Source organism: Petromyzon marinus, chromosome 73, assembly GCF_048934315.1.
Source record: "Petromyzon marinus isolate PM22_M1 ecotype Great Lakes invasive population chromosome 73, UKy_Petmar_22M1.pri1.0, whole genome shotgun sequence".
Taxonomy (NCBI): Eukaryota; Metazoa; Chordata; class Hyperoartia; order Petromyzontiformes; family Petromyzontidae; genus Petromyzon; species Petromyzon marinus.
The window spans coordinates 5,281,432-5,308,555 of record NC_133739.1 but is presented as its reverse complement, the minus strand read 5'-3'; the positions used below and the strand labels follow the sequence as shown (position 1 = coordinate 5,308,555).

General features: G+C 45.8%; 1 protein-coding gene across 1 annotated transcript in view; it reads left to right on the top strand.

Annotated features, from left to right (window-relative positions):
• LOC116957395 (uncharacterized) overlaps nt 1-27,124 on the top strand; it is a 53,446-nt gene that overhangs the window by 14,338 nt on the left and 11,984 nt on the right. Inside the window, exons 2-5 of the mRNA XM_076055860.1 lie at nt 10,812-11,123; nt 19,630-19,968; nt 21,221-21,589; nt 23,021-23,389. Of these exons, the coding sequence (XP_075911975.1) occupies nt 10,812-11,123; nt 19,630-19,968; nt 21,221-21,589; nt 23,021-23,389 (1,389 nt within the window). The remainder of the gene's footprint in view (nt 1-10,811; nt 11,124-19,629; nt 19,969-21,220; nt 21,590-23,020; nt 23,390-27,124) is intronic.

Sequence of the window (27,124 nt, the reverse complement as noted above, 5' to 3'; positions counted from 1 at the left end):
CAGCGTTAACATGACGCATTCCCTTTCTATGCTGGATCGTGAAAGAGTACTCCTGGAGGGTCTCGAGCCAACGGGCCATCTGTCCTGACAGCTGGTCAACTCGCAACGAGTACTGTAGTGCCGAGTGATCAGTGCGAATCAAAAAATCTCTGCCGTACAAATACGGTCGGTACAGTCGAACAAAGTGCACGATGGCCAGCAACTCCCTGCGTGTTACACAATACTTCTGTTCAGCCGGGGACAACACCAGGCTGCCATATGCCACAACTTTTTCAACACCGTCAACCATTTGCGACAAAACCGCGCCTATGCCCGTATCACTGGCATCTGTGTCAAGAATAAAGGTTTTCGTAAAATCCGGGTATCCAAGGGGCGGTGCGTCCGCCAACGCGGCCCGCAGCGCTTCAAACGATCGTTGTACCACATCTCCCCACTGAAATTTTACACCCTTACTGGTGAGCGTGTGCAACGGCCTTGCAATTGTGGCAAAATCCTTAACAAATTGTCGGTAATACGACGCGAAGCCCACGAAGCTACGCACCTCCCCTACCGTTTTCGGTACTGGCCACGTTCGCACGCAACTCGTCTTCTCTGGATCAGTGGCCACCCCAGACGCGCTAACAACGTGCCCCAAATATTTAACCGACGTCCTTAACAAATGGCATTTTTGGGGATTAAATTTCAATCCAGCGTGCCGCACTCGGCCAAAAACGGCGCGCAACTGTTGCAAATGTTCGTCAAAATCCTTACCTGAAAAAAATGATGTCGTCCAGATATATTGAGCACGACTCCCACTGCAGTCCTGACAACACGAGTTCCATCAATCGTTGGAAGGTGGCCGGCGCAGAGTGGAGCCCCATCGGGAGTACATTGAATTGGAACAACCCTTGTGGTATTCTTAGTTTTTTCGGTAAAGTCACGTTGAAGAGAAACAACAAACCGACACACCTGATGATGACCGTTTGAGTTATGGTCGAAACGTCGTGAGAATTTTTTATTGTTTTATATATATTTTGTTATTTTGTTGTTTCTCTTCAACGTGACTTTACCGAAAAAACTAAGAATATGAATTACTGCAGTCACGAAAGCTTTAAATCAAAACCCTTGTGGTGTTCGAAAAGCGGTTTTAGGTTTAGACTCTTCATCCAGGGGCAATTGCCAAAAGCCCCACAACAGATCGAGGGTCGAAAAATTTTTCGCGCCGGACAGGGCGTCTAGCGAATCATCAATACGTGGGAGTGGATACGCTTCCGCCACAGAAATCTTGTTCAGTTTTCGGTAGTCAATACAAAATCGCATGGCCCCATTGCGCTTTTTAACGAGTACAATAGGAGCTCCCCACGGGCTGGATGAAGGAGAAATGATCTCCTGTTCTAACATCTCATCAACGGCTCGCCGAATACAATCTTTGTCCAGCGGACTTACACAATGGGTATTCAATCTGATTGGGGGTGCATTCCCAGTATCAATGTGATGCCGCAACAATGACGCACGACCCACGTCATATTTACCTGAACTGAACACATCTTTAAATTCCACGAGCAACCCATGAAGACGTGACCATTGCACAGGCGTTAGTTCGGGGTTTTGCATATGAAGATCTCGCAACCAGTCCGGATCATCTCCATCACCCGACAACATCTCACTCTGTCCCATTACCAAACACGCCTCCCCCTCCGGACCCGGCACTGCCGTTGCATGCGCCAACGTGGTACCCTCCCGAATGACAACCGGTTCGTGTCCCACGTTTACAATTTGTATGAAAGGGTCGCAATTTGCCGGTACAATAGTCAAAGCCCCTACCAAGGTGGGCATCCGAGATACAGCATTTGAGGGCGTCAGCAATATACCCTCCTGTTGCTCATCGAATGGCAACTGTTTCTTAAAGCGCAGCGGCACAAGCATCTGAGTCGCTGGCGGAACGCGAACGGTGCGGCTCACCACGGCCTGCACCACGGCGTTCGCAGCCGTGAGCTTAGAAGGCATTCCCAAAAAATTCCCCGATGGCAATTCCAAACACCCTTTCTCTATCGAAATTTTAAGCGGCATCCTTTGCAAAAAATCCGTGCCCAGTAAACACGGTACCGCCAAGGCCGTAGAAACCAAGACATTCCCCGTAATGCTCACTTCCCCAATTTGAATCGTCGCAACCATACAACCCATAATACCAAGGCTGCCACCATTTGCCGGGGTCGTCGGATAATAATATGCACTGTCCTTGAATTTGATTGGTCCACACCCGAGACGGCTTTTCTTAGAGCCTCGTCTCCACTGGTGTTGGACCAGAAGACGCCAAAAGGCGTACAACTCAAAAACAGCGCACTATCAGAGTATTGAGGGCTCGGGGTGAGCATTTACATTATGAGACCTCCTTTGCCAGTAACAAGATATAGTAATAGGTTTAACCCTTTTAACTGGCACAAAAACTGACACCTTTATTCAAGGCATCATGTTTGCAATAACCACAACACAAGCAGTCAAAATGCAAACAAAATGTAAATGCTCACCCCGAGCCCTCAATACTCTGATAGTGCGCTGTTTTTGAGTTGTACGCCTTTTGGCATCTTCTGGTCCAACACCAGTGGAGACTAGTCTCTAAGAAAAGCCGTCTCGGGTGTGGACCAATCAAATTCAAGGACAGTGCATATTATTATCAGAGTTGTCTCTTTTGTTTGCATTTTGACTGCTTGTGTTGTGGTTATTGCAAACATGATGCCTTAAATAAAGGTGTCAGTTTTTCTGCCAGTTTAAAGGGTTAAACCTATTACTATATCTTGTTACTGGCAAAGGAGGTCACATAACGTGACAACAGTTGGTGCGATTATTCACAAATGGAAGAAACACAAAAGAACTGTCAATCTCCCTCGGCCTGGGGCTCCATGCAAGATCTCACCTCGTGGAGTTGCAATGATCATGAGAACGGTGAGGAATCAGCCCATAACTACACGGGAGGATCTTGTCAATGATCTCAAGGCAGCTGGGACCATAGTCACCAAGAAAACAATTGGTAACACACTACACCGTGAAGGACTGAAATCCTGCAGCTCCGGCAAGGTCCCCCTGCTCAAGAAAGCACATATACATGCCTGTCTGTAGTTTGCCAATGAACATCTGAATGATTCAGAGGACAACTGGGTGAAAGTGTTGTGGTCAGATAAGACCAAAATGGAGCTCTTTGACATCAATTCAACTCGCCGTGTTTGAAGAAGGAGGAATGCTGCCTATGACCCCAAGAACACCATCCACACCGTCAAACATGGAGGTGGAAACATTATGCTTTTGGGGGTGTTTTTCTGCTCAGGGGACAGGACAACTTCACCGCATCAAAGGGACGTTGGACGGGGCCATGCACCGTCAAATCTTGGGTGAAAACCTCCTTCCCTCAGCCAGGGCATTGAAAATGGGTCGTGGATGGGTATTCCAGCATTACAATCACCCAAAACACACGGTCAAGGCAACAAAGGAGTGGCTCAAAAAGAAGCACTTTAAGGTCCTGGAGTGGCCTAGCCAGTCTCCAGACCTTAATCCCATAGAAAATGTGGAGGGAGCAGAAGGTTCGAGTTGCCAAACGTCAGCCTCGAAATCTTAATGACTTGGAGAAGATCTGCAAAGAGGAGTGGGACAAAATCCCTCCTGAGATGTGTGCAAACCTGGTGGCCAACTACAAGAAACGTCTGACCCCTGTGATTGCTAACGAGGGTTTTGCCACCAAGTACTAAGTCATGTTTTGCAGAGGGATCAAATACTTATTTCGCTCATTAAAATGCAAGTCAATTTATAAACATTTTGATATGCGTTTTTCCGGATTTTTTTGTTGTTATTCTGTCTCTCACTGTTCAAATAAACCTACCATTAAAATTATAGACTGATCATTTCTTTGTCAGTGGGCAAACGTACAAAATCAGCAGGGGATCAAATACTTTTTTCCCTTACTGTAGTAGTGTTTGGTAGTGTATAGTGTAGGATAGAGTGTAGTGTATAGTGTAGTGTATATTGAAGTATATAGTAGTGTAGTGTGTAGTGTATAGTAGTGTATAGTGTAGTGTATAGTAGTGTATAGTGTAGTGTATAGTAGTGTATAGTGTAGTGTATAGTGTAGTGTATAGTAGTGTATAGTGTAGTGTATAATCGTGTATAGTAGTGTATAGTGTAGTGTATAGTGTAGTGTATAGTGTAGCCTGTAGTGTATAGTGTAGTGTATATTGAAGTATACTGTATAGTAGTGTAGTGTGTAGTGCATAGTAGTTTATTGTATACTGTAGTGTTTAGTGTAGTGTATAGTAATGCATAGTGTTGTGTATAGTGTGGTTTCTAGTAGTGTAATCAACAGAGGTTAAGCCAACGATATTCCACGCCTCTTTGAACACTGTCTAAAGAACACCTGTTCATTGTGGAAAGGTGATTTCTAGAAACAAAAGGATATAGTAGCAATGGGCTCTCATTTGTTCCCAGTGATTCATGCACACTAAAACCCTCTGCTTGTTTAGATTTGTGGATGACACATTGGTGGGCTGGTAACACGGCAAAGATACACTTAACGGATTTCTAAATCATCTTTACTCGCAAAACCCGTCCATCCATTTCACCGTGGAAGTTCACAGAATTCTCCCATTTCTGGATATTCTCCTTGGGCGTGGCTGGACTGATAAAATAATACACGGAATTTACCGAAAGAAAACGCATAATGACGCCTATCTGAATGCAGAGTCAAATCATTACCCCGCACAAAAATTCTCTCTCATCAAGACACTAATACATCGGGCTAAAAAAGTGTCAGAGATGGTGACAGTCTGAGAAGTTAAATTGAACACATTAAAACAGCGTTCAATGATGCACAATGCAACAGGGCACTGAATGCCAAAAGTAAATGAAATAACACGGGAGTTGAAATTGAACAAGTAATTAAAACGATCAAAATACCGTACACTGCGGGAGTAACTGATAAACGAGCCAGATGTTTGGAAAAACAAAACATGCGAGTCAGATTTGGCACGGTACATAAAATACATAATCTCATATCCTGTACTAAATATGTATTCCCGCAGCGATCAACAGAAGGTGTGTCCCGGATTAAATGCATTTGTGGCGAATGCGATGTTTTGCAGACAGGACGAATAATCAGGATGAGACTTAAATAACACCAAAGGAATACAAAATATTTCATGGGACCTCCTTTGCCAGTACCAAAATATGAGAATAGGTTTCCCCCTTTTTTCTGGCAACAAAACAGGAATCATGTCTGCATTAACCACAATACTTGTGGTCAGAATGCAAACAAAAACACACTGATAATATAAGCATTGTCTTTGAAACTGATTGGTCCACACCAGAGACAGCTTTCTTTCGAGCCTTCGACCAGAGGATGCCAAAAAGGCACCTTTTGTGGACCAATCAGTTTCAAAGACCATGCTTATATTATCAGACGCTTGCTTATGTTGCGATCTAAACGTCGTGATCTATTATTTTTTCTATCTACGTGACGTTACCGAAAGAACCAAAAAGTATAAATTCCTGCAGCTTCAAATCAAGATTATCAGTGTTTTTTTGTTGCAGTCTGACTTAGGCTTAATGCTGTTCGGAACGGAATAATCAAATAATACATTGTTTAAATACATGTCTATACAGGTCACCATACGTCAATGGGGACAATAAGAGGTACTGCTATTTTAGTGCACACAAATTACAAGAGGTACAAGATCAATATACATGCACAATGTACGTTGATTACATATGCATAACCCAACCGGCAATGGATACCCATTGTAATTTATATACATTCATTAACCGCCCCCCCTTCCCACCTCTTCGCACGTGAAGAGCTCACAAGTGACGCCATCACATCTACCCCTCTATTTAAGGAACGAAACAGGAGGATAACACTGATGCTAGTTGCAATTACTGGCGAAACGTCGTACTCAGATCGTAAATGGTGTGGATTTGCTCTCCAACACACCGGTGTGCTGTACTAGTAACGAATTGCCATGTTCTATGTACGTGACATATCTTACTAATTGGCTGTGTCGGATGGTGGCGGGTTTAACGACACATTGTGGATGATACTGGTCGCGAAAGCCAACATGTTAAACTGATTTAGTGTATAGTGTAGCGTTTAGTGTAGTGTACAGTGTAGTGTACATGTGTTGAACTCATTTTTCACCGTACATAACCAACCGTGCTAATCAGAGGTACTGGGGGAAGAACACAAAATTTAACCCAGCAAAAACAAACAGCAGTTCTAAAGAAATTAGTTTTCAATCTAAAAATTACTTTATTTTTTTACATCCATACAGGAGAACAAACCACGCGTAACACAGCTCCGTTGTAATTATTTTTGCCATTATGATTTGAGGGACCTCGTTATGTCTTGGGGTGGTCTAGGTCTACTGCTGTTGTTGTTGCAACTCGCTGATCTCTACCAGAGATCTGTGACAAATAATTTTACAGCTCATTGGATTCCTCCTGGATAGAGACAGATTCTGATTCTGAATGTAAATGTATTCTATTATTCAACAAAAGTCCCCTATTCCTGAACTAATATATGTATACATATATTTGCAAGTGCTATTCTTCTGTTTCTCTCTGTAACTCACGAATTTACACGTTCACACTCATAATCAGTTATTACAAAAAGTCGTCATCACCGTAACATGAGTTATTGGTGGATCGTGGTGACATGTGTACAAAGAGCTTCATAGCTCAACGGATTCCTCCTACAGTCTAAATACAATATTATGGTTCTGAAACGTGACCATAATGATAGCTCCTGTGCCGGGCCCATATCGAGCGAACCTCAGCTGATGAACCTGTGAGCGATATTCTGTTTCTTACCTGGAGCCAAATCCACACACAGCAACACGGAGCGACAGTAAACTGATCTCGAGAGACAATGGTCACGACATTAAATAACATTTCGTATCATATCGCGTTGTGTTGATTCTAAATGTGGCGGGGAAAAAGTGGAGGACCCGGAGAAAAATTCCACGCGACCACGGGGAGTGAGAGAGACGCAGACTCCAAATATACGGCAGCAGGCGTCATGGTCGGGATCGAACCCACGACCTCCTGTATACCAGGCGAGGTAGTTAACATCTCCTAGCGCGCACCGTGGCGAGATGACAGTCGTCACAACATTAAATACTATTTCGTGTTTCTCGACGACGTATGGCTGTGACGCGGTGTTGACAATCGCCGCTAACGCTCGCCGCTAACCCCCGAATCGTGTGGTCGGAATCAGTTTGCTGTGCAGCTGAACTTGACGATGACAAGCGCACACACACACACACGCGCGCACGCACACACACACGCACGCAATGTGCCCGTAGATAAGAGCGATCACAATCGGCGCGTGCCACCTGGTGTGACGTGAGAGGTGCGGAAAAGCGGAACATTTAGCGGAAGGTCCAAGAAGAGAGACAACTGAAACGATGGCAGATAAGCACTGCCGGAATGCGTGCGTAGAACGACACAGAGAGAGAGAGACAGAGACACACAGAGAGAGGGGGACGGCATTGGATGGGCGAATCGTTCAAAGCGATGGCGAAAGTACCGTGCGGATGTTGGGGCGAAATTTGTCGTGGAGCTGAGGCCAAGGGGGTGTGACGGGACTCGTCCCGTCGGGAATTCCACCCAGGGAGATGGAGCTTCTTAGGTGGATCGTTTCATTGCAGGGACGTGAGAGGTGAAGTGGAGTCGACATGGGAACAGCTTCATCCAGAAGTGGATTGACCGTCGAGACCAATGCGATTCATAATCATGTTTTTGTTGGGTTACATCGTACGAATAGAAGTGCCGTTGACGCACCGCACCCACCAGGAACAGCCAATTTGTAAGCTTGAAGACTTCTTTACAATTCTGGCAAAATGTTGATGCCGCTGTTTTTTGTTGTTGTAGTAATTACCGGCGAAACGAGACACTGCAGCGAGACACTACAAGGCATAGCCACATATCGCAGCGAGACACTTCGAGGCATCGCCATCTGGCTGGAGACTGAGGCTTGGGCGAGTGTGTGAGCTTTTCGTCTATAGGAACACTTAAGTTGCACCGTACACAGTTACAGATCCATAATCATCATCATCACGATTCATGGAGAAGATAGCCTGTAGTGTATAGTTTAGTGTATTGTAGTGTATTTTGTATAGTGTAATGTATTTTGTATAGTGTAGTGTATAGTGGTGTAGGGTATAGTGTAGCATATATAGTGTAGCATGCTAAACTATACACTACACTATACATTAACATCACTAGCCCCGCCCATTCCGTTTATGACCCTTGGGCTACACCCATTTTGAACCTTTTAAAATAGTCTGCCTCAGCAGCTGTCCCCCTCTTTCTTCTTCCTGTTGACGAAGGCTTGTGTTGCGATCGAAACGTCGTGATATATTATTATTATTATTATTTTCTACCTACGTGACTTTACCGAAAGAACCAAAGAGTATGGATTCCTGCAATCACGAAAACTTCAAATCAACATTAATGTATAGAAGTGCAGTGTATAATGTAGTGTGTAGCAGTGTAGTGTATAATGTTATGTATATTGATGTGTATAGCTTAGTGTATTATATTGCCGTGTATTGTGTTAAGTATAGTGTAGTGTATAATAGTGTAGTGTATGGCATAGTGTATAGAAGTGTAGTGTATAGTGTAGTGTATCATCGTCGTCACGATCACCATGGCCAGATACGTCGTTAGGTGTCCACTGCACATTTCGTATTTTGTTGTTTCCACTTTCCTCTCTCTGCCTTGTAATGTCAATATGGCTCAAGTAGTGGCCACATCTTTCTAGCACCAATTTCTTCTCATAACGTCGTCGTCGTCAAGCCAATATCTGTTAGGTCTTCCCCTGTTTCTGGTCCCTTCCACTCTTCTAAACAGCAACAATAACAACACTTGTAATGTCCCTGTTGTTTGTCAATTCTACTACATCCAGTATATGTGTCCAAATAGTGCCCCAGTCTCCTTCTCATCACTGCCTGCATCATCATCATCTGGCTGTCTTCTGTTATGTTGCAACCTTTTTCTTACTTCTGTTACGTTGGTTACCCTTTAAGTACAGCTTAGATGCAGTAGCAGCATCCTTCTCTAGCTTTAGATGACTGGATACAAATCAAGTGCAAGCACCTTACACGTAGGAACACGCATCTCTGCGCTTTAGAAGGAAGCAATTGCGAGGGGAGATTTCCGCAGTCCGTCTTGTATCGATGTTGCATTAGGCTCGCACTCGATTTTCGCCGAGGACCTGACCGAGGTAGTAGCCATGATTCAGTTTCTCACAACAGCCGGTGGACCCCACACTGAACCGCGCTCGGATGCAGCACGGGAGATGTGCGTCATCATTGTTCCATAAATGGAAAATCAAATAATCGCCATTCTGTGACTGTGGTAAAGCCCAGACCATCAAATCACCGATCACGAGTTGCGCTATCCCGCGCCACACACGATGACGGTATCGCTACAATCCTTACAGCATCTACCGCTGCCTTGGATTGGTTGAATGAACTTAACATTGAACTGTGACATCATCTATGCAGCTGTTGCTCACATGCCATACGAAAGAAGACATCTGGCTCAAGTGAGCGAGTTGAAAGATATTTAAACACGAGATAGAGACAACATAGCTGTTATCTCTATCGTTAGAGTTTAGTCAGATGAAAGCTATAACGAGAGACAGAGGTTGTACACCCGGACACAAATAGATACAGATCACAAGAGACGAGAGAGATGCACGAGAAAGATATCGGATATTTGAATACAAGAGACGTAAACAATTGATAGATGAGAGATCTGTAGACAAGATGTACAGATCTGCCAAACGGAACAAAACATAAACTGGAGATATATATGGGATAGCTCCGGTGAGGATGCTGAGAGGCAATCATATTAAAAAATACCATTTTTTTTAAACGCGGCATGAGGAGCCTTCCGTTGGCCGCGTGCTGCTCTAAGCATTGATTGCAGACTGTGCGTTGATCACAGACTGTGCTTTACACTAACTATTACTAAACACTTTATAGGAGAACAACAACAAATTGTGGTCTCACGTCCGACCACATAGTCCCCGAACCTGCACACAGCTGGGGAAACTAGTAGCGTAGTGTTCACGTTGAAGAGAAACAGGTACGAACAAAATATTATTGAAATGCTGATGGTATTGATGGTGGTGGTGATGATGGTGATGTTCACGATGATATGAGTGCGAGAATGGTGATAACGCTGCTGCTGATGATGATTATTGTTGTTACAATAATAAATGATGATGACAATGGAGGTGGTAATTGTCAGAAGGGTAACGTAGATAGATTCATCTTGCCGTGTATACAGGAGGTCGCGGGTTCGATCCCGAGCCTGACACCTGTCTATTTGGAATTTGCATGTCTCTCCCCCCCCCATGGTCGCGTGGATTTTTCTCCAGATCCTCTGGTTTTCCTCTCAGCATTTATAATGAACATCACGGGTTACGTGTATTTGGCTGCTAATAATTTCCACGTGATATTCCACTTCATTGGGGATATCATTTGTGATAGCAAAGGTTCCTTCTGATACATAGCTACCACATAACTCAGTAGTGGGGCCTTACCTGGTAAATTTATTTTAGTTTTGTTGTTTCTTCTTTGGGTCTTTCGGTAACGTAGATAGGTTAAAAAAATAATAAAATAAACGAATATTCTTTGGGTCTTTCGGTAAAGCCACGTATCTACGTGATTTTACCGAAAGACTCAAATAATATAAATTCCTGCAGTCACGAAAGCTTTAAGTCAAGATTTATTGTTGTATAGTTTTTTAAAAGCTGACATTGTCCAACTCCCTCTCATTAGGAAGCAGCACAGATCGAGTCCGAGTGAAGTCCCGAGCTAAATTCAACGTCACGCTGCCATGCCCCGCGGCTTCTGGCTTTGGGTCACAGCATGGACTCTCTGCCTGCGCCTCTGCCAAAGCCACGTGGTCGAAGGTAAAAAGCGATCAGGTTGTAACGGCGACTCAGGGGCCATGGGGCAAGAGGATCGCAGCCGACGGCCGGAGCCTCCCATTCTACTACTTGAGTGCGCAAGACGAAGGACACTATGAATGCCAAATCACGTGCGGAGGTAAAATCTACTCCGGGACCGTGCAGCTGCTTCTGATTAACGGTAAGTTGGAGCCACGTCCCATGTCAAACGCAGGCCTTCAATGTGTAGTGGCCTTAATGACGTCGGAGACTGTTCTTTAGAGGCAACACGTATTTATTAAAAACACTTCTGTTACAGTATCGAATCTAATACTTGAAGAGATAACGGCCTCTTCACCCGTATCTACAGCTTTACACGCGCTAGCTCCCTGGTTCCCTCACACCTGGCCCTATCTCCCGAACTCTCTGACCTGGCCCAGCTTCGGCGCAGGTCCCGACCACCGGCCAGACGAGTCCGGCCCTTAGAAGGACATCGGCCCTCGCGGCTCTGGTGTCGCACACCCTGGCTTGCCTTGCCCGGCCCTCAAAAGGACAGCGGATCAAGGGAGCTCCAGGGCCTAGCTAGTCGGTCTTCTCTCTTCACTGGCTGTTCAACTTGCTTGAGTCGAACTGAACTCCAGCACCCCGGGTCCCACCTTTTATACAGTTCCTCACTCAGGAGTGGGGCTCGGGAGGGATCCCAGCATCCCCCACAGCCCCCCAGGGTGGTCGGTAACCACTGCCCTACAACCGCGTGTCCCCCCTCCCGTCACACCTCTACAAATGTGGCAACCGTCTTACATATTGTGATATGTTACCGTGACGTGTTCTTATCAGCCACCCGACTTCACTGATGAATAATGTCCATGCCATCTCTGACTTCGTAAATTCATGCTTTGCATACATGTGATCACTGTAATTGGTCCTTGTAAATTATGAATGTAGACCATCGCTTGCAATGTACTTATGCATGTGTAATGACTCTCGGACAACACGAACTGTAGAGGTTTCTTCACTTCTTATTAAGGATGCTTCAAGCAGGTAACTTGGTCAGGGATGACACGGATAACTAGGGCCAGGGATGGCGCACAGATAACTTGGGCCAGGCATGGCGACGACGCGAAGACAGCGATGGCGTGAAGACAGTCGACCCTGATCCCACGGCAGCCTCGAACCTTGCCTCTCGCCTCCTCTTATTCCCAACGTGGCCCTCACTCCACCCCTGGCCATGCCCCTTTTCTCAAACTCTCTATCCCGTACTTCCCAGCTGGTCCCCCCCTTCTCACAACTCACCCTCTGTTCATGTCCCCCCTGTCATTACCCCTCGTGACCACTGGGGCACCTACTGATCCTGCACCCGCACTGTCTCTACATTACACCCCCCCCACCCCCCGCGTTCTCAAAAAAATTGGCCGTCTCGGCTCATACTAACAATGTACAGCAACAGGGAATAAAAATGTAACCCTATGTCCAACGAACATTAGGGCAGATGAACCGCATATATAAATAACCCAACGCCCGAGGCTTGATAGGGTGAAAAAAAAGCGCACAGATAAAAAGCAACCTGCAGTGACCCTGGGAGATCCTCTTAGCGTAATCGTAAACACTTTAACCGGGTCCTTGACACCGGTCTATCGCTCTGGGCAGATTTATGTGCATCTCCCGGCAACAAGGGCTTGCACGAAAATCTTGAAGGGGTAGACTCATTTCTGGACTCTTCGGAGGAATTTGACCGGGTTCTAGCCAGCGGTCTATCACACATGGCGGCTTCTTGAGATTCCCCAGACTTGGAAACAGTGGGTGGCACAACCAATTTTTCGCGAGGCACAATTTCCTTGGCCGATTACCCCAGCTTGTCGGACACACCAGACATTGGCCGCACAGGGCTTGGCAGTGAGCTGTATATAGGGGATGCACATATGGTTTCAGTGGGTTTCAATTTGAGATTAGCCGATCGTACCCTGGAGAAGGCTACCAGCAACCTCTGCAAATGCTCCTCGAATGTGCAGCCAAACACAATTATATCATCCAAGTAAACGAGGCAGGAGTCCCACTGCAGTCTTGCCAGGACGAACTCATAAGTCGCTGGAAAGTGGCTGATGACAAATGCAATCCCATCGGAAGACAATTAATTGGAACAGTCCCTTAGGCGTTCAGCACCCCATTTTCGGTTTGGATGACTCATCCAGGGGAAGTTGCCAAAACTCCGAGAATAGGTCCAACGTGGAGAAGAACCGAGTGCCCGACAACGCGTCCAGAGAATTGACCATAAGTGGCAGTGGGCAAGCATCTGCCACCAAGACTTTGTTTAATTTACGAAAGTCGATGCAAAACCGTAAGCTTCCATCCTATTTCTTGACCAACACCACAGGGGCTCCCCAAGGGCTGGTTGATAGTGAAATTATATCCGCCGCCAACATTTCCTCCACCACCTGATGTACATGTTCCTTTTCGACAGGACTAATCCGATATGAGTTCTGCAGAATAGGAGCTGCATCACCCATATCGATGTGGTCTTGCAGCAAGGAAGTATGCCCAATGTCAAATTTTCTCCGACGAATTTTTTATGAAAACTCCCTTAGCAACGATCGCAGTTCGTTCCGTTACGCCTGGGATAAATTTGGGTTCTCCGCACACAATTTATCTTCCCATGTCCCATCCAACTTGGCTCTTAGTTGCACCGCGCCTATGACATCTCCCACATTGGAGTTGACAACCTCACAACATGCAGCCATCGCGAGAGCCAACACCATACCCGACTGGACCACAGCTGTTCCCAGACCTACATTCAGGACTTGCAAAAACAGTTCCTGATTCACCGGAAAGATTGTCTGCGCCCCCACTAGCGCAAGCCCATGGGTTGCTGTGTTAGATGGTGTAACGAGGACTCCCACCTCGGGGTCAGTCAATTGAAGGCATTTGTGGTAGCGCAAGGGAACTAATATTTGTGTGCCTGGCGGAACTCTATAGATTCCCTTGCCAAGGCCTGAACTGTAACGTTCGCCACAGTGTTCCTATACGGGGAACCCAAGAAGAACAATCGTTGCTCGACACATGCTTGATCCGGCAAAATATTTAAAGCATTCTGCTAAAAAAATCGTTCCCCAAGAGGCAAGGCACCACCAGCGTCTTCGAAATCAAAACGGCCCCCGACATCTCAATTTCACCCACTCTTATGCATGTCTCTATCTGCCAAAAATGCGCATTCTCCCCCCATTAGCCGCAACAGACAAGCACTGTCTCTACATATGAACGTTTAACTTCTCTAGAAACGTATGTAGCCAACAATGCCAATCGGAGGTGCGGGGGGAGGGGGGGGAGTACAACAAACTAAACACTTAATATTGAGTCTTGTGTGACCACACTTCACCGATTTGCTTTGAGAACACTAGTGATGGGCCGAAAATCGGTCCCATGTTCTGAGTGTGTACAAACTGCTGGGCTACCGATCAACTCCCACCCACTAGAATCTGTCAACCCCCCTCTTGTGACTGATGTCGGGGTAGAGTGAACCCTTCCTTGCCAGACTTCGTCCTCATTGTGATGTATTCAACTATCAGTTGGAAATCATCTCGGTGCAACAACTCGATACAAAATTATCATCACCTCCGATAAGCACAGTTGGCTACGTACGGTACTGTTGTATATGTGGGTTATGAAAATTTTATGAAAATAATGAAAATTAAATGAAATTTGCAATCTGCATAATTTATCTGAAATTATGTTAATTTGTGTAATTATGCGTATGTATTATGCTAATTCGAGAGGTAATCGTATTAATATATACGAGTGGGTGTGGTTATGTTAATGACAACCTTTATGATAATCAGGCCCCGCCTCGTTGACGAGGTGGGCTTAACAATCGGGATAATGCAATCAATCGTACGCAGTTATGCTAGTGTCAACTCGGCTTCGTTGTCTAACTTCGTATTATCGATCAGTGTAATGCAATTATTCTCGCTTTAACGTTTACTGAGTGAATTAGTGTGTTTATATTTTAGGTCCCAAGTTCATATCTCTTCGCAGGATACAGTCCTCATGCTAAAAAATATAGGAAAAAATCACACGACCACTTCTGCATTAATCAATTTATTTTCTAATTAAACCTTAACTCTAATATAGTATGTGACTCTCAATCTCGGAACTTTTAACACCGTATCAATATAGTATCATCAACGACTCTATGATTTCACTTTGACAACGGCACATGGATTCCTTTCCCCACATGACACGAGCCGTTGGAGAGAGAGAAAGTTAAAACATGCATATAATATTCGAACCAAAAACCTTCATTCTATTATGAATGATTATTTTTGAAATCGGCCACACAGTACTCCCAGATGCTCATTCATTGATCCATATGCAATCCTTATCACGTTGTTAACAAGGCAATTCTTATGCAGCGTAACACGAACGTATGGAAAATATGAATAAAGTCCTTAAAATTATGCGACGGTATTCATACGAAAAGACAATCAAAAATTATTATCATTCCTAAAGGCACAATTATACGTTCATAGATTCATCAACGATATTGTATAATTAAGAGATTGCTCGGGGTGCGGTGGAACGTGCTTCTCCCGGGAGATTAATAAATTCGTATACAAGATTGTATGATTAGGAAGCTGGTTTACACGAATTCTCCCTGTGTGCGTAGCTTCGTGGCGAAGGTGTCCAGAACTAATTCGGATAGATTAATCTATTGGTAATTTATGCGATTAGAAGTACAAACAATACAAAATATTAAGGAGGAAAGTTATGAATATACTTATAAACGACGGACTGTTATCACACGATCTGTAGCGATGCCTCCACGGCCAGATGGTTCACGTTTGAGATTGTCTTTGTCCCTGATATAATTGTGTTGAATAGTCAGTGTTCGGAGTTGATTTTTATGTCAAGCAGACGCCTGATTGTCGTGTGGTGGGGCGGGGCGCGTCATACGTATCAGTCGATTATCCTCTCCGATGATTGATTCAGTTCGGCGGATGTAGGTCGGCGAGCCGACACACTGTTGTAGTTGCGATGACCGGTCGGTAGATGGCGCCCACAGCTCGTTTACAGCGTGCACGGTCGTGCCGTTGAGTGTTGACCCGGTTGCGCAATCGGCGCTGGCAATGCACGTTTGTTGCAATTCTACTTTGATGATGCTGACTCGCCCCACGTAGCCTCGTCGCTAAACAGCGACCCTCGCCACCCCAGCGGGCGGCAGAGACCTCCTCCGCGTCGGCAGAGGCCTCCTGCAGGGATGCGTTGAGCTGCCAAGCGGGTCTTGCCCGCTTGCTGATGAGCTGTTGGCAAGCTGATGAGCCTAGCTGAGCTGAGCTCCAATGATGGGCTCAACTGAGCTCCTGGCGAACTTAGCTGAGTTCCGGACGAACTGAGTTTTCAATGCTGCAGTGTCCTCTTTTATGCCAAAATCCTTCCTGTTGGCTCCTCCCCACAAGGTGGGGCTTCTTTTGATTTAGCGGTGTGTCATGGTCTGGAGCATGTGTCCGTATGTGTGTTCGTCCATATGTGTGTCCTTGTGTGCGCCATTTACGGCATATTCTATTGTCCTCCTCTTTCCAAAAACCACCAAGAAGTAAAACAAACAGATGTTACAAATTGTTTCGAAGGCGTCCCTCTGTCTGCCGGTGCGAGAGGGAGGGCAAGCTTGGCTCCCTGCATGTCAATTCTCGACGCACAAAGGAATGGTTTAGGTTTTTAAAGTTAACATTATTCCATCACAGGTCGGTATCGCACCAGCCGCAGCCATAACTCTGTATGTAACACAAGGTCTGTGTCAGCTTTCCATTGTGGTGTTTGACCCATGTCAAGGGAAGGTGTTTTTTCCGAGCGTATGCACACTCCTACCCCGCGCTGTGGGGAGACAAAGACGGCCGGAATCTCTTTCTCTCTCTGACCCTGGGTTTAACATCGCTTACGTCATGTAGTTTATGTTTAACACAGTTGTGTAAGCGGAGTATAGTTTACAGTGAAAAGCGTTAACATTAATGTTATGTATGAAATTATACATGGTTCCTTTATTTCTCTTAAAACTTTGCCTGGGGTTTTTGCTGACACGCCGGCATTCCAAGCATCTCTTCCCCCCCCCTTATTCCGGCTCGCGCGGGGTCCGCCACCCTTTGCCCCCACTCTCTCTACTCGCACCGTTGTCCCGCTGACGCCGCCAATTCAATGCCTCATTAATTTCTGTCACTCTGTGTAGCTGCGGTGAGGGAGTGTTATCTTCGTTTTCAGCCTTGTTGAGTGCAGGTGGCAGCGATAATGAGTTGGTTGATTCATTCCACTCTTATGTCTAGCATCCCGATGTCAGCTTCACAAGCTGGCATTCATCTGCCTCTCTCTCCATGCCCTTGGGTTTTCCAGGCTTTTTGGCTTACGTTTGTGGTTTTGCTGTGCGCTTTTTTTTCTTCCTCTAACCTTATATTGACTCTGCTTATTATTCGCTTATATCTGGGGGTTAGAGAATTCATTTTGACTTAGGAAAATTCTGATTGTCATATGCTGCGGGTCAAGTTGTATAGACATTTTTAAACATGGAAATAACATTTCATATTGAATTAATAGATGGGTGATGGTTCAATGGTGTCGCTTGTGGCCTGGTTGCCAATTGGAGTGAGCATGAGGGTCGATAATTAGCCTATTCCCGTTGTTGAATTTCGAACTTTACGTTACTTAAATAGTAATGCAGGATAAATGGTTGGCTGTTTGCTTGGCCGTCTGTGGCTAGCACAAACTCTCAGTGACCCTGGCTTCGTGTTTACGTCAGTCTCTTGCAATTCGCTGCTCTGCACTCTGTCTGTTCTATTGACCCTGGGAGTTTGTAACGGTCAAAATCACGTCAGTAGGTCATGCTAAATGGCTTTTCATGACCTCCACATACCATGCTGAGGGCCTGGGTTGGGGTTTTTTTTTTTTTAAACAACAATATAAATATATGTATCGGAAAATTACTTGTTAATATTAAGATGGAAAAAGGGCCTATATACAACATTACGAACACAATTATTCGCAAATTTTGCCATAATGTCCACGTACTTTTTTTCTATCTCATCATTGTTTTCACCTCACCCGAATAATATTGTGGTCCAAACCCCCCTCTTCTCTACCTCCCCCTGTCTGCATGCTCTAAGTTTGTATTTAGTTGTTACCACCTCTCGTGTTTTGTCACCTCATCCTTCTAGGTGTCTACACAACCTCTTCTCTCATCCATCTACAACCAGGCCTACCCCAGCCTCTACACCTATCACTACCCCTATCACTATAACAACAACCTCTACCCCTATCACTACGCCCATCGCTACTGTCGCAGCCCTTACGACCCCCCCCCCCCCTCATTCTACCCCTCCCTCGGTTCGGCGCGGTGGATTGCTGGAGGGGCGATATCTCAGGGACAGGAGGGGAGGAGCCTGGATTGAGAGTGACAGGAGGGAGGAGGAACCAGGTGGGGCAGGATAGTGTGGCGGTGAGGGTGCCCGCGAGGTCGCCTCAAGTTTAATATTGAGAGAGGGGTGGACCGTGTGTGAAGGGCCTCCATCCTCTCAGCCTGTGCTGTTGCCGCTTCGGGGCGATGCGAGGCACACGAAAGGCATGACGCTGGGTTGCGTGAACGTTGAGATAGAGGCGCGGCACAAGAGATGTGGCCTGCAGCCACGTGGAAGCCCGACCTCGCCTGGTAAAAGCTTGGGAAAGGGCATCTTATGCGGTGTTGCAGGGAGCATAGTCATGGGTTTGGACAAGTCTGCTGAGCCTGGAGTTGCCAATGATTGATAGGCGGTAATAAGGTGGTCAGATATTTTTGAGTCAGAGAAAGAAACACAGACACAGGAGCAGGTTGAAAAACATTGTTGTTGTTATGCAGGTGGGCACACATGCGCCATGCCTCGGGAACTTATGAAATACTTTAAAAAAATGTTATCTGATCGTTTACGGCAGAGAGCTATTGGTGATATTTCAGTCTTCAGGTGAATTGGTTAACTGCTCGGGGTGTTTTACAAATGTCAACAGGTGTGCACTCAGAACATGATTTCAGAGGAGGTTCATTGTTTAGTGACGCCATCACTCGTGACTTTTTAAGAGCCTTTATTCAGACACAGCACTTACAATGCCCAGAGCTGGGTCTTGAGAACGTCCCATCTTGCCGAGCCCCTCTCTGGAAGCTTCTATCACCCCACTCCCTTCGGCCAATCCTGAACGTTCCCTACCAACGTTTCTCAACCATCCTTCTACAGTCGACCCTTGCTTCCTGCCTTTTTATCTTTCAAATATTTCCTCTAATCCCTTTAAATCTTGCCTCCAGACCAATCCCTGTGAAGGTCTCTCTACACCAATGGGAGGCCTTGGCCTACCTCCTGATTGTTTGTCTAACCATACACTTGTGTCAGATAAGCGGTCTGTTATCTTGGTCATTTTAATTGTAAAGGTACAGTACTGGTTATTTATTACATTTTACATTTAAGTTTTCAGGAAGAGAGTCCTGGAGCTGAGTTTTCAGTTAGATTTTTCGATACAGGAAGTGTATCATTGGATTTCCAGGGTTACAGGTGGAGCGGTACAGGAAGCATATTGACGGTTTTCCATTGTAATCAACCACTATAATCGTATTTACAATTATATAATTGCTCGATAGTGTCTTGGAAAAAGGTGCTATATATTTAAATCGATATAAGATTGACATCCTCATCGACACGGTTCTTCTGCAGAGATGGAGTTCACCTCTCCGGTACTCACGATCAGTGGCGTCGATGGAGGCAGCTCCACACTGCACTGCTTCAATTCAAGTCCCACGGTGCAACCGCGACGCGTGACGTGGTACAAGAACTACCCGGACGAGAAGCTCGCCTCTTGGGATGGGGCAGGAGGCGTGGTGTACCCCCCTCACAGAGGGAAGCTCTGGCACTTCCGCCTGGGAGTTGAGGGAATGAAGTGGAGCCTGGAGCTGAATACCACGCGGCATGATGACGCTGGCCTGTACGCTTGCGATGCGGAGTTGGAGGACGGACGGGAGGAGGTCACGGTAGTGCGTCTGAGCGTCATGCACGGTGACTCCCATAACGTGAACATTTGTCACTAGTATGCTGCACCAAGAAAAGACAAAGATCTCCCGTATAGCTATTAATATACTTTAGGGGAAAGTGCTGCTAGCGAGTACCTATGAAGGCTGGCACGGCACATGAGGGGGTGGGTGGCCAGCGGCACACCCTCCCGTCTTTGCCTCCGCAGTGGCGATGTTGACACACCACACCAGGTAATCGATTGAGGCTGAGTAGAGCTATCGGAGGCCCAGGACCAGTTCAGATAATCGCTATCACTGGTGTTGGTGGCCATGAGTGGTAATCGAACTCAAAGCGCAGCATAGTGCTAACCGCTGAACCACTCCTACCACCGTTTTTCACCACCACCATTAACATAATCATCATCATCACCCATGTCTCTACTGGTACCAAATAAATCCACATGACCACGACGAGATTTACACACCGACTCGAAATATACAGCAGGTGTCAGGGTGGAGATTTGAACCCACGACCTTCTGTATACCAGGCAAGGGAGTTAACATCTCGCCACCCAGGTACCCCCATTTATTATGACCTCACAGGGACATCATTGTAGATACGAACAAGTCGTAATTTATATATTTGGAGGTACGCTTTTACGAGCAACATTACAATTTAATTTCGCTTAGTTTGGGTTAAAGCATGTAGTAGGTACAATATCAGGCAATGTTTAACTATATCCCTGCCCCACCCGACTGAGGCAGTCAAATCAAGTAGTCACGTGGACAATTGTGTAGATTGGTTTGGTTTGATACCAAAACTACCGGAACGTTGAATGCAAGCAAAATATTTACAATTTTACACAAAACATCATTCAAAATCATTGGGCGTTATCAAGAACACTCATCTCGTAAACAAGAGATTGTTCTACAATAAATTGGTGATAACAATGTGCACCATAGCATTTGCAAGGTATACAGTAGAAGGAAAATAAATATGTGGACAGAGATGAAGATGGTGAGACATTTTCGTCATTGAAACTTGGAGGGACAGCGTTAAGTTGACGTTTAAGCCAAGTTTAAACTTGCAAAATAAGCAGTTTTTTCTTGATTTGGTTGTCCCACCTGATGACGATTGCTTGTGTTGCGATCGAAACGTCGTGATCTATTATTTTTCTACCTACGTGACTTTACCGAAAGAACCAAATAGAAAGTGGAGTAAGTTTAATCGTTACAGTCATGAAAATTCAATCACCTTAAGATGTGAATGTGAATCGTTGTCTCTTTGCATGTTGCAGCTTGCCGGATCGTCTTGACAAATGAAGAGAAACCGAAAACGTTGGGTGACTCCGTTCTGTTTACGGCTCACATAACCACACCTCCGAAATGCACACTCAAGACCATCATGTGGACCAAGGCCTCATACATTGACAGAGCCAAATGGACGTCATATAAGGTCCAGATCGCATCATTCAACAGCTCGACGCATGTGCACTCGCACTACAGGGGGAGAGCCTGGATCTACGGTGACAACTCCTCCAACTTCTCACTCTCCATTGAAGCGCTCACAGCAGATGACGCTGGATACTACAAAGTTACAGCCGTGTGGGACTCGGACGATGGGGAACTGCGATCTGAGAGCCAACAGTTCCTAGCTGTTCATGAAGGTAACAAGATGGCCTTGGACCTGAGTACCTGCAGTCCCGTCTGACCCCCCAGACATCTGGTAGATACATATCTTGTGCATCTCAGGCCAGGGTCTGCTAGCTCAACCTATATTTTAGTAGTAGCAGCTTGTCGATTGCAGTGCCTAAGATCTGAAACTCACTTCTGCCGGCCTCTTAGATCCGCTCCGAGCACTGAACAGTTCAGGAAACTCTGCAATACATTTTTTCTTCCTTTTAGCGTTTCCTTGAGCATGACCTCTCCTTTTGATATTTTTATGTGTGCCTTGATTGTATAGGTAGGACTAGCTTCGTTTACTTTATACTGTAAAGTATTGTGATGCCCTCTTTAGTGGGGGCGAGTTCTTACTAAAAAAAATAATTAATGAATGGAAATCACTCAGTCATGAGTGGTACGAGTGTGATAGCAGGGCAATGAGATGGGATCACTTGTAGGTTAATTACAGTATTAACATTAAGTTTGTTTACCAAGGGAACCCTCACTGAATTGTACAACAAAACGATTTGAACTAAACCAATTTTGTATCTTACCAGGTAAGGTCCCCACCGAGTTATGTAGCTATTTTCCACAAGTTACCTGGCCACGAACGATAGCAGCCCAACGAAGTGGCTTATGTGGCCATTTTTAGCAGCAGCCAAATACTATAAGCACGTGACCGTTGATTCTAAAACCGGAGAACCCAGATAAAATTCCACACGACCACCACGGGGGAGAGATACACTCAAAACTCCAAATATACAGCAGGCATCGTCAAGATCTGGATCAAAACCACGACTTCCTGCATACCAGGAGAAGTAGATACCATCTCATAGCCACCGTGGCGCCCATTACAATTGCCTTTTAGGAGAGCCCTGCCACATTTTCACAGTGCCTAGACACCCGTATACCCAAGCCGTTTCTGTTTGTCCAGATAAGAGGGGCCTAAATGGGTGCGGCACAGGCTGGAGAAGAGATGGGCTGATGCGATATGGGAGGATGTGGAGCTGAGTGGACATGCCGACAACTGGTACTAGCGTTCTCAAGATCGGCCTCTATGGAGGAGGCTCATGAAGGACGCTGCTGGGCAGTTGAAGGCAGTTGCCCTCCAGCAACAACGGAGGGCAGAGGAGCGATGCTCAAAACAATGAGCGATGCACCGAGCAGCTAAAATGCAGCAAGGTGGCACAGTCGGAGGTACAGCTGGTCATCTCAATCACCCGACCCAAGACGCCTTGGTCTGTTCCGATACCTCCTGTCAGCGAGCCTTTGACACTTCACGTGGTCTCAAAGTGCACCTGTCCTGGCATAGGCGGCGTGGTGATATCACCGTCACAAAGTGGCGAATGGCGGGTATTGGTATTGGTGTACCCGTGTGTGTGTGTGTGTGCCTATGTGTGTGTTTTACCTCTTTGTCTCTCTGTGCTCCCTCGCAGGCTGTGAGGTTTACACCCCGCGAGATTCACTTCGCTGCACTCCTGGGGAGACGGTGACGCTCCCGTGCCAGGCGTACTCTCCGCTCTGTGCCCTCGACACGATCACATGGTTCAAGGTCACCTCAGAGAAACTGCCAATTGTGAGAAGCATGAAGACCCGCAATAACCACACGGAAGCTGGGTACAAGGGCAGGGTCCACCTGGCCGCCTTGGGAGCACACGACGCCTCCCTGATCCTCACCGACGTCACGCTCAACGACAGTGTAATCTACGAGTGCCAACATCGATGGGGACACGAGAACAAAATCCATTCCAGCAAAGCGACCGTGACGCTTGCGGTCCAACACGAGTTGATGCCGAAGCCCCGGGGTAAGGACGATTCTTGAGAGTGAGTTTCACGGTGTTGGCCATGGGTGGGGGAGAGGTACAACGTCATCAAAACAGACTCAGGCTACCGACCCAGCTACGTGAGTTTGATTCCAGGTGGCGGACTAACATCAGCGGTGAGCGATATCTGAATCTGCCCGAGTGCGCCCTTCCCCTCAGGCGTGAAGTATTACTGAGCTGCTATGCAGCACTTTTTTTAGCAGTGACCTGGTGATCACAAATAATAGCTAACAAAATGGCTGATATCATCATCAGTATCACGTGGAAATATATAGCATTCCAAATACTCTAGTGATGTTGATTCTAAATGTGGACGGAAAAAAAAACAGAGGAACCAGAGAAAAATCTATGGGACAAAGGGGAGAGAGGCACACAAACTCCAATTAAAAACCAGGCATCAGGGTTGGGATCGAACCCACGACCTCCTGCATACCAAGCGAATGAGTTAACATCTCCTAGCCACTGTGATGATGACAGAGAGACATGCAAACTCCAAATATACAGCAGGCGTCAGGTTCGGAAAATCGAACCAATGACCTCCTGCATACCAGGCGAGGGAGTTAGCATCTCCTAGCCACCGTGATGATGATGAGAGAGAGACATGCAACTTCAAATATTAGAGCAGCCATCGTCAGGGTCGGGATCGAACCCCCAACCTAATTATAATAGTCAGAACCTCTATTTTATGAAGCGCCTTTTATATTTGATGTATCTCAAAGCGCTGTATGTAAAATAACAACTCCACTCACAAGTATAGCAGATGCAATCTAAGCGAATCAGAAAGCTGCCATGAACAACATCAATGACTACACACACGAAATTCCAATAACATGAAGAACTGTGATGAAAGCGAATAATAGCACTGGTCTGCAGCCAAAATGCTTTGGAAATAAACGTAGTCCAATTTTACTAATGCTGGGTGACTGAGAATGAAAATGATGCTTAAAATTGTTGATTGTCTCCAGATGATTTACTTGTCAGTTTCGATGTAGTCTCCCTGTTCACTAAGCACCTTTACCTGATACCATTGCAATCATTGAAAACTGGTCCAACAGGGACTGAATCCAAATGTACCAACTTTGGTAAGGCACTGCCTTACCAACACTTAATTCACCTGGAATGGTACATTCTTCAAATAAAATGAGGGTACCCCAATGGGTTCTCCCTTATTGCCAGTGGTAGCGAATGTTTTCATAGAGAAATTTGAGACATGCCATCCAGACATCCACCCTACGTCCTTCCTTGTGGTAGAGATACGTAGATAACACGTTCGTCATCTGGCCACATGGCCTGCCAGCACTGAACCAATGTCTCAACCACATCAATTCCATACACCCATCTTTCAAATTCACCATGGAAGTGGAAAAGGATGGCAAGCTACCATTCCTGGATGTTTTGACCGAGAAGAGACCTAATGGCTCGTTGGGACACTGTCTACAGGAAAGCCACCCACACGGATGTCTATCTAAAGCCTGAATCCCACCACCACCCAGCCCAGAAGAATTCCCTCATCAAAACACTACACCATAGCGCCCATTGCATTTCCGACCAGCATCACCTAGCCAGTGAGCTGGAGCACGTACACCAAACTCTCAGGATGAATGGATATTCTGACCGTACAATCCACAAAGCTGTCTCATCAGCCATGCGATCTGAAAGTCACCGTAAACGTGAACACAATCAATCAAGAACCGAAATGGTTTATCACGTCCTTCCAATGATTGCTGAGCCAGAATCCATCTTCTTGGTTGAAATTGTGTTTGTATATGTGGATGACTTGCAGAGAACCTCCGTCTTGGAGACGTCAATGTCATGTGAGCCCACTGAATTATAACAATGGTCTGCCACGGCTGAGGTGTTGGTACTACCGTGTTTCAGGTTTGCTTGTGTTCACGGATGCAGTCCGAGACATGCCGTTTGGTTTCTCCAATGTAACTGCTACCACAGAGGCAGCTTAGTTTGTAGACGCCAGGGTACTGTATGTCTGGAATCACATCTTTTACAGACAGGACCAGTTCACAGATTTATGTACTGTGTTGAATCGGACCTGGTACTTGTGTTTATTCAGGATTTTGGAGATATTTTTGTGACCCCCGCAATGTAGGGTAAGGTGATGGTTTTGAATGACTCCTCAAGAGGATCCTTCTTCATTGTTGGAGTGATGGCTTTGCAGATTGTGTAGTCGAAGTAACCATTAGCATTGAGAGCTTGGTGTACGTGCTTGAGTTCACTGGTAACATGTTCTTGTTTGGAGATGCATTGGGCTCTATGGTGTAGAGTCTTGATGAGGGAATTCTTCTGGGATGGATGGTAGTGGGAATCCGGTTTGAGGTAAGCATTCGTATTGGTAGCTTTCCTAAAGACAGAATGGCTCATTAAACAATTAGGTCTCTTTTTTATTAGGACATCCAATAAGGGTAGCTTGCCATCTTTTTCGACTTCCAAGGTAAATCTGATGGCTGGGTGTATGGAATTGATGTGGTCGAGGAATTGGTCTAGAGCAGGCCGGCCATGTGGCCAGATGACAAATGTGTCATCCACATACCTCTTCCATAAGGTTGGGCGTAGAGTGGCAGTTTGGATGGCGTCATTCTCAAATTTCTCCATGAAAATGTTGACTACAACCGGAGATAGGGGGGAGCCCATTGGGGTGCCCTCAGTTTGTTTGTAGAAAGTTCCATTCCAGGTGAAGTATGTATTGGTTAAGCAGTGTCTAACCAGGTTGGGGGGGTACCTCAGTGTTCAGTCATTGATGAACCAAGTCTTCAATGATTGCGATGGTGTCAGGTACAGGAACTTTGGTGAATAAGGAAACCACATCAAAACTGACAAGCAGGTCATCTGGGGACAGGGAAATACCCTTGATTGTTGCTACCAGGTGAATAGAGTTTAGTACCGCAAGGGTGTTTTTTTCCAGTGAAAGGCCGCAGGATTTCAGACAAAAAACTAGCCAGTTTTTAGGGGGGAGTTGATAGTAGAGACGATGGGACGAAGGGGTGTATCTTCTTAATATATCTTTGATAAGCTATATAATCTTGGTGGCCTGGCAGCAGAAGGTTTCAACGATAACTGTTTGGTTTGATCAATGAATGTGGTTGAATCAGAAATGATTTGTTGGTTTATATAACGAGGCTGTTGGTGGGGTCTCTTTTTATTTTTGTATAGCTGCCATCGTTGAGTAGTTCTTGAATTTTGTTGTTATATTATATTTTATCCATGATGACAGTGGCATTGCCCTTGTTGGCTGAGAGGGTGACAATGTCATCCCTCTTTTTTAATTGAGATAATTAAAAACGCTCATCTTTGCTGATGTTGCTAGCTGGCATCTTAGCGTTTTTGAGGGTTGCAGCAATTTCAGATCTTGCTACGTCTGCAGCGATGTGACCCAGGCCTTTGAGAGCCACGTCTACTTGGGCAATGATATCATTAACTGGTATGTGTCTAGGTGTGACTGCAAAGTTTAGCCCTTTAGCTAAAACGGATTTCAGACCATCGGAAATAGAACTGTTACTGCGAGTAATTACGACTTTGTTAACGTCTAGCTTTTCGGTGTGTGGGTCTGGTCTCTTGTTGGAAAGGAGGTTAAATTTGGAAATCAAGTTTTCCTTACATTTGGTCGACATAGTCGCAGCTGAAGCAGCAGTCATTGTCTACATGATCCAAATCCAATGAGGACATTGGTGCCGTCAATGATAAGTGTGATTTGTAGAGTGTCTT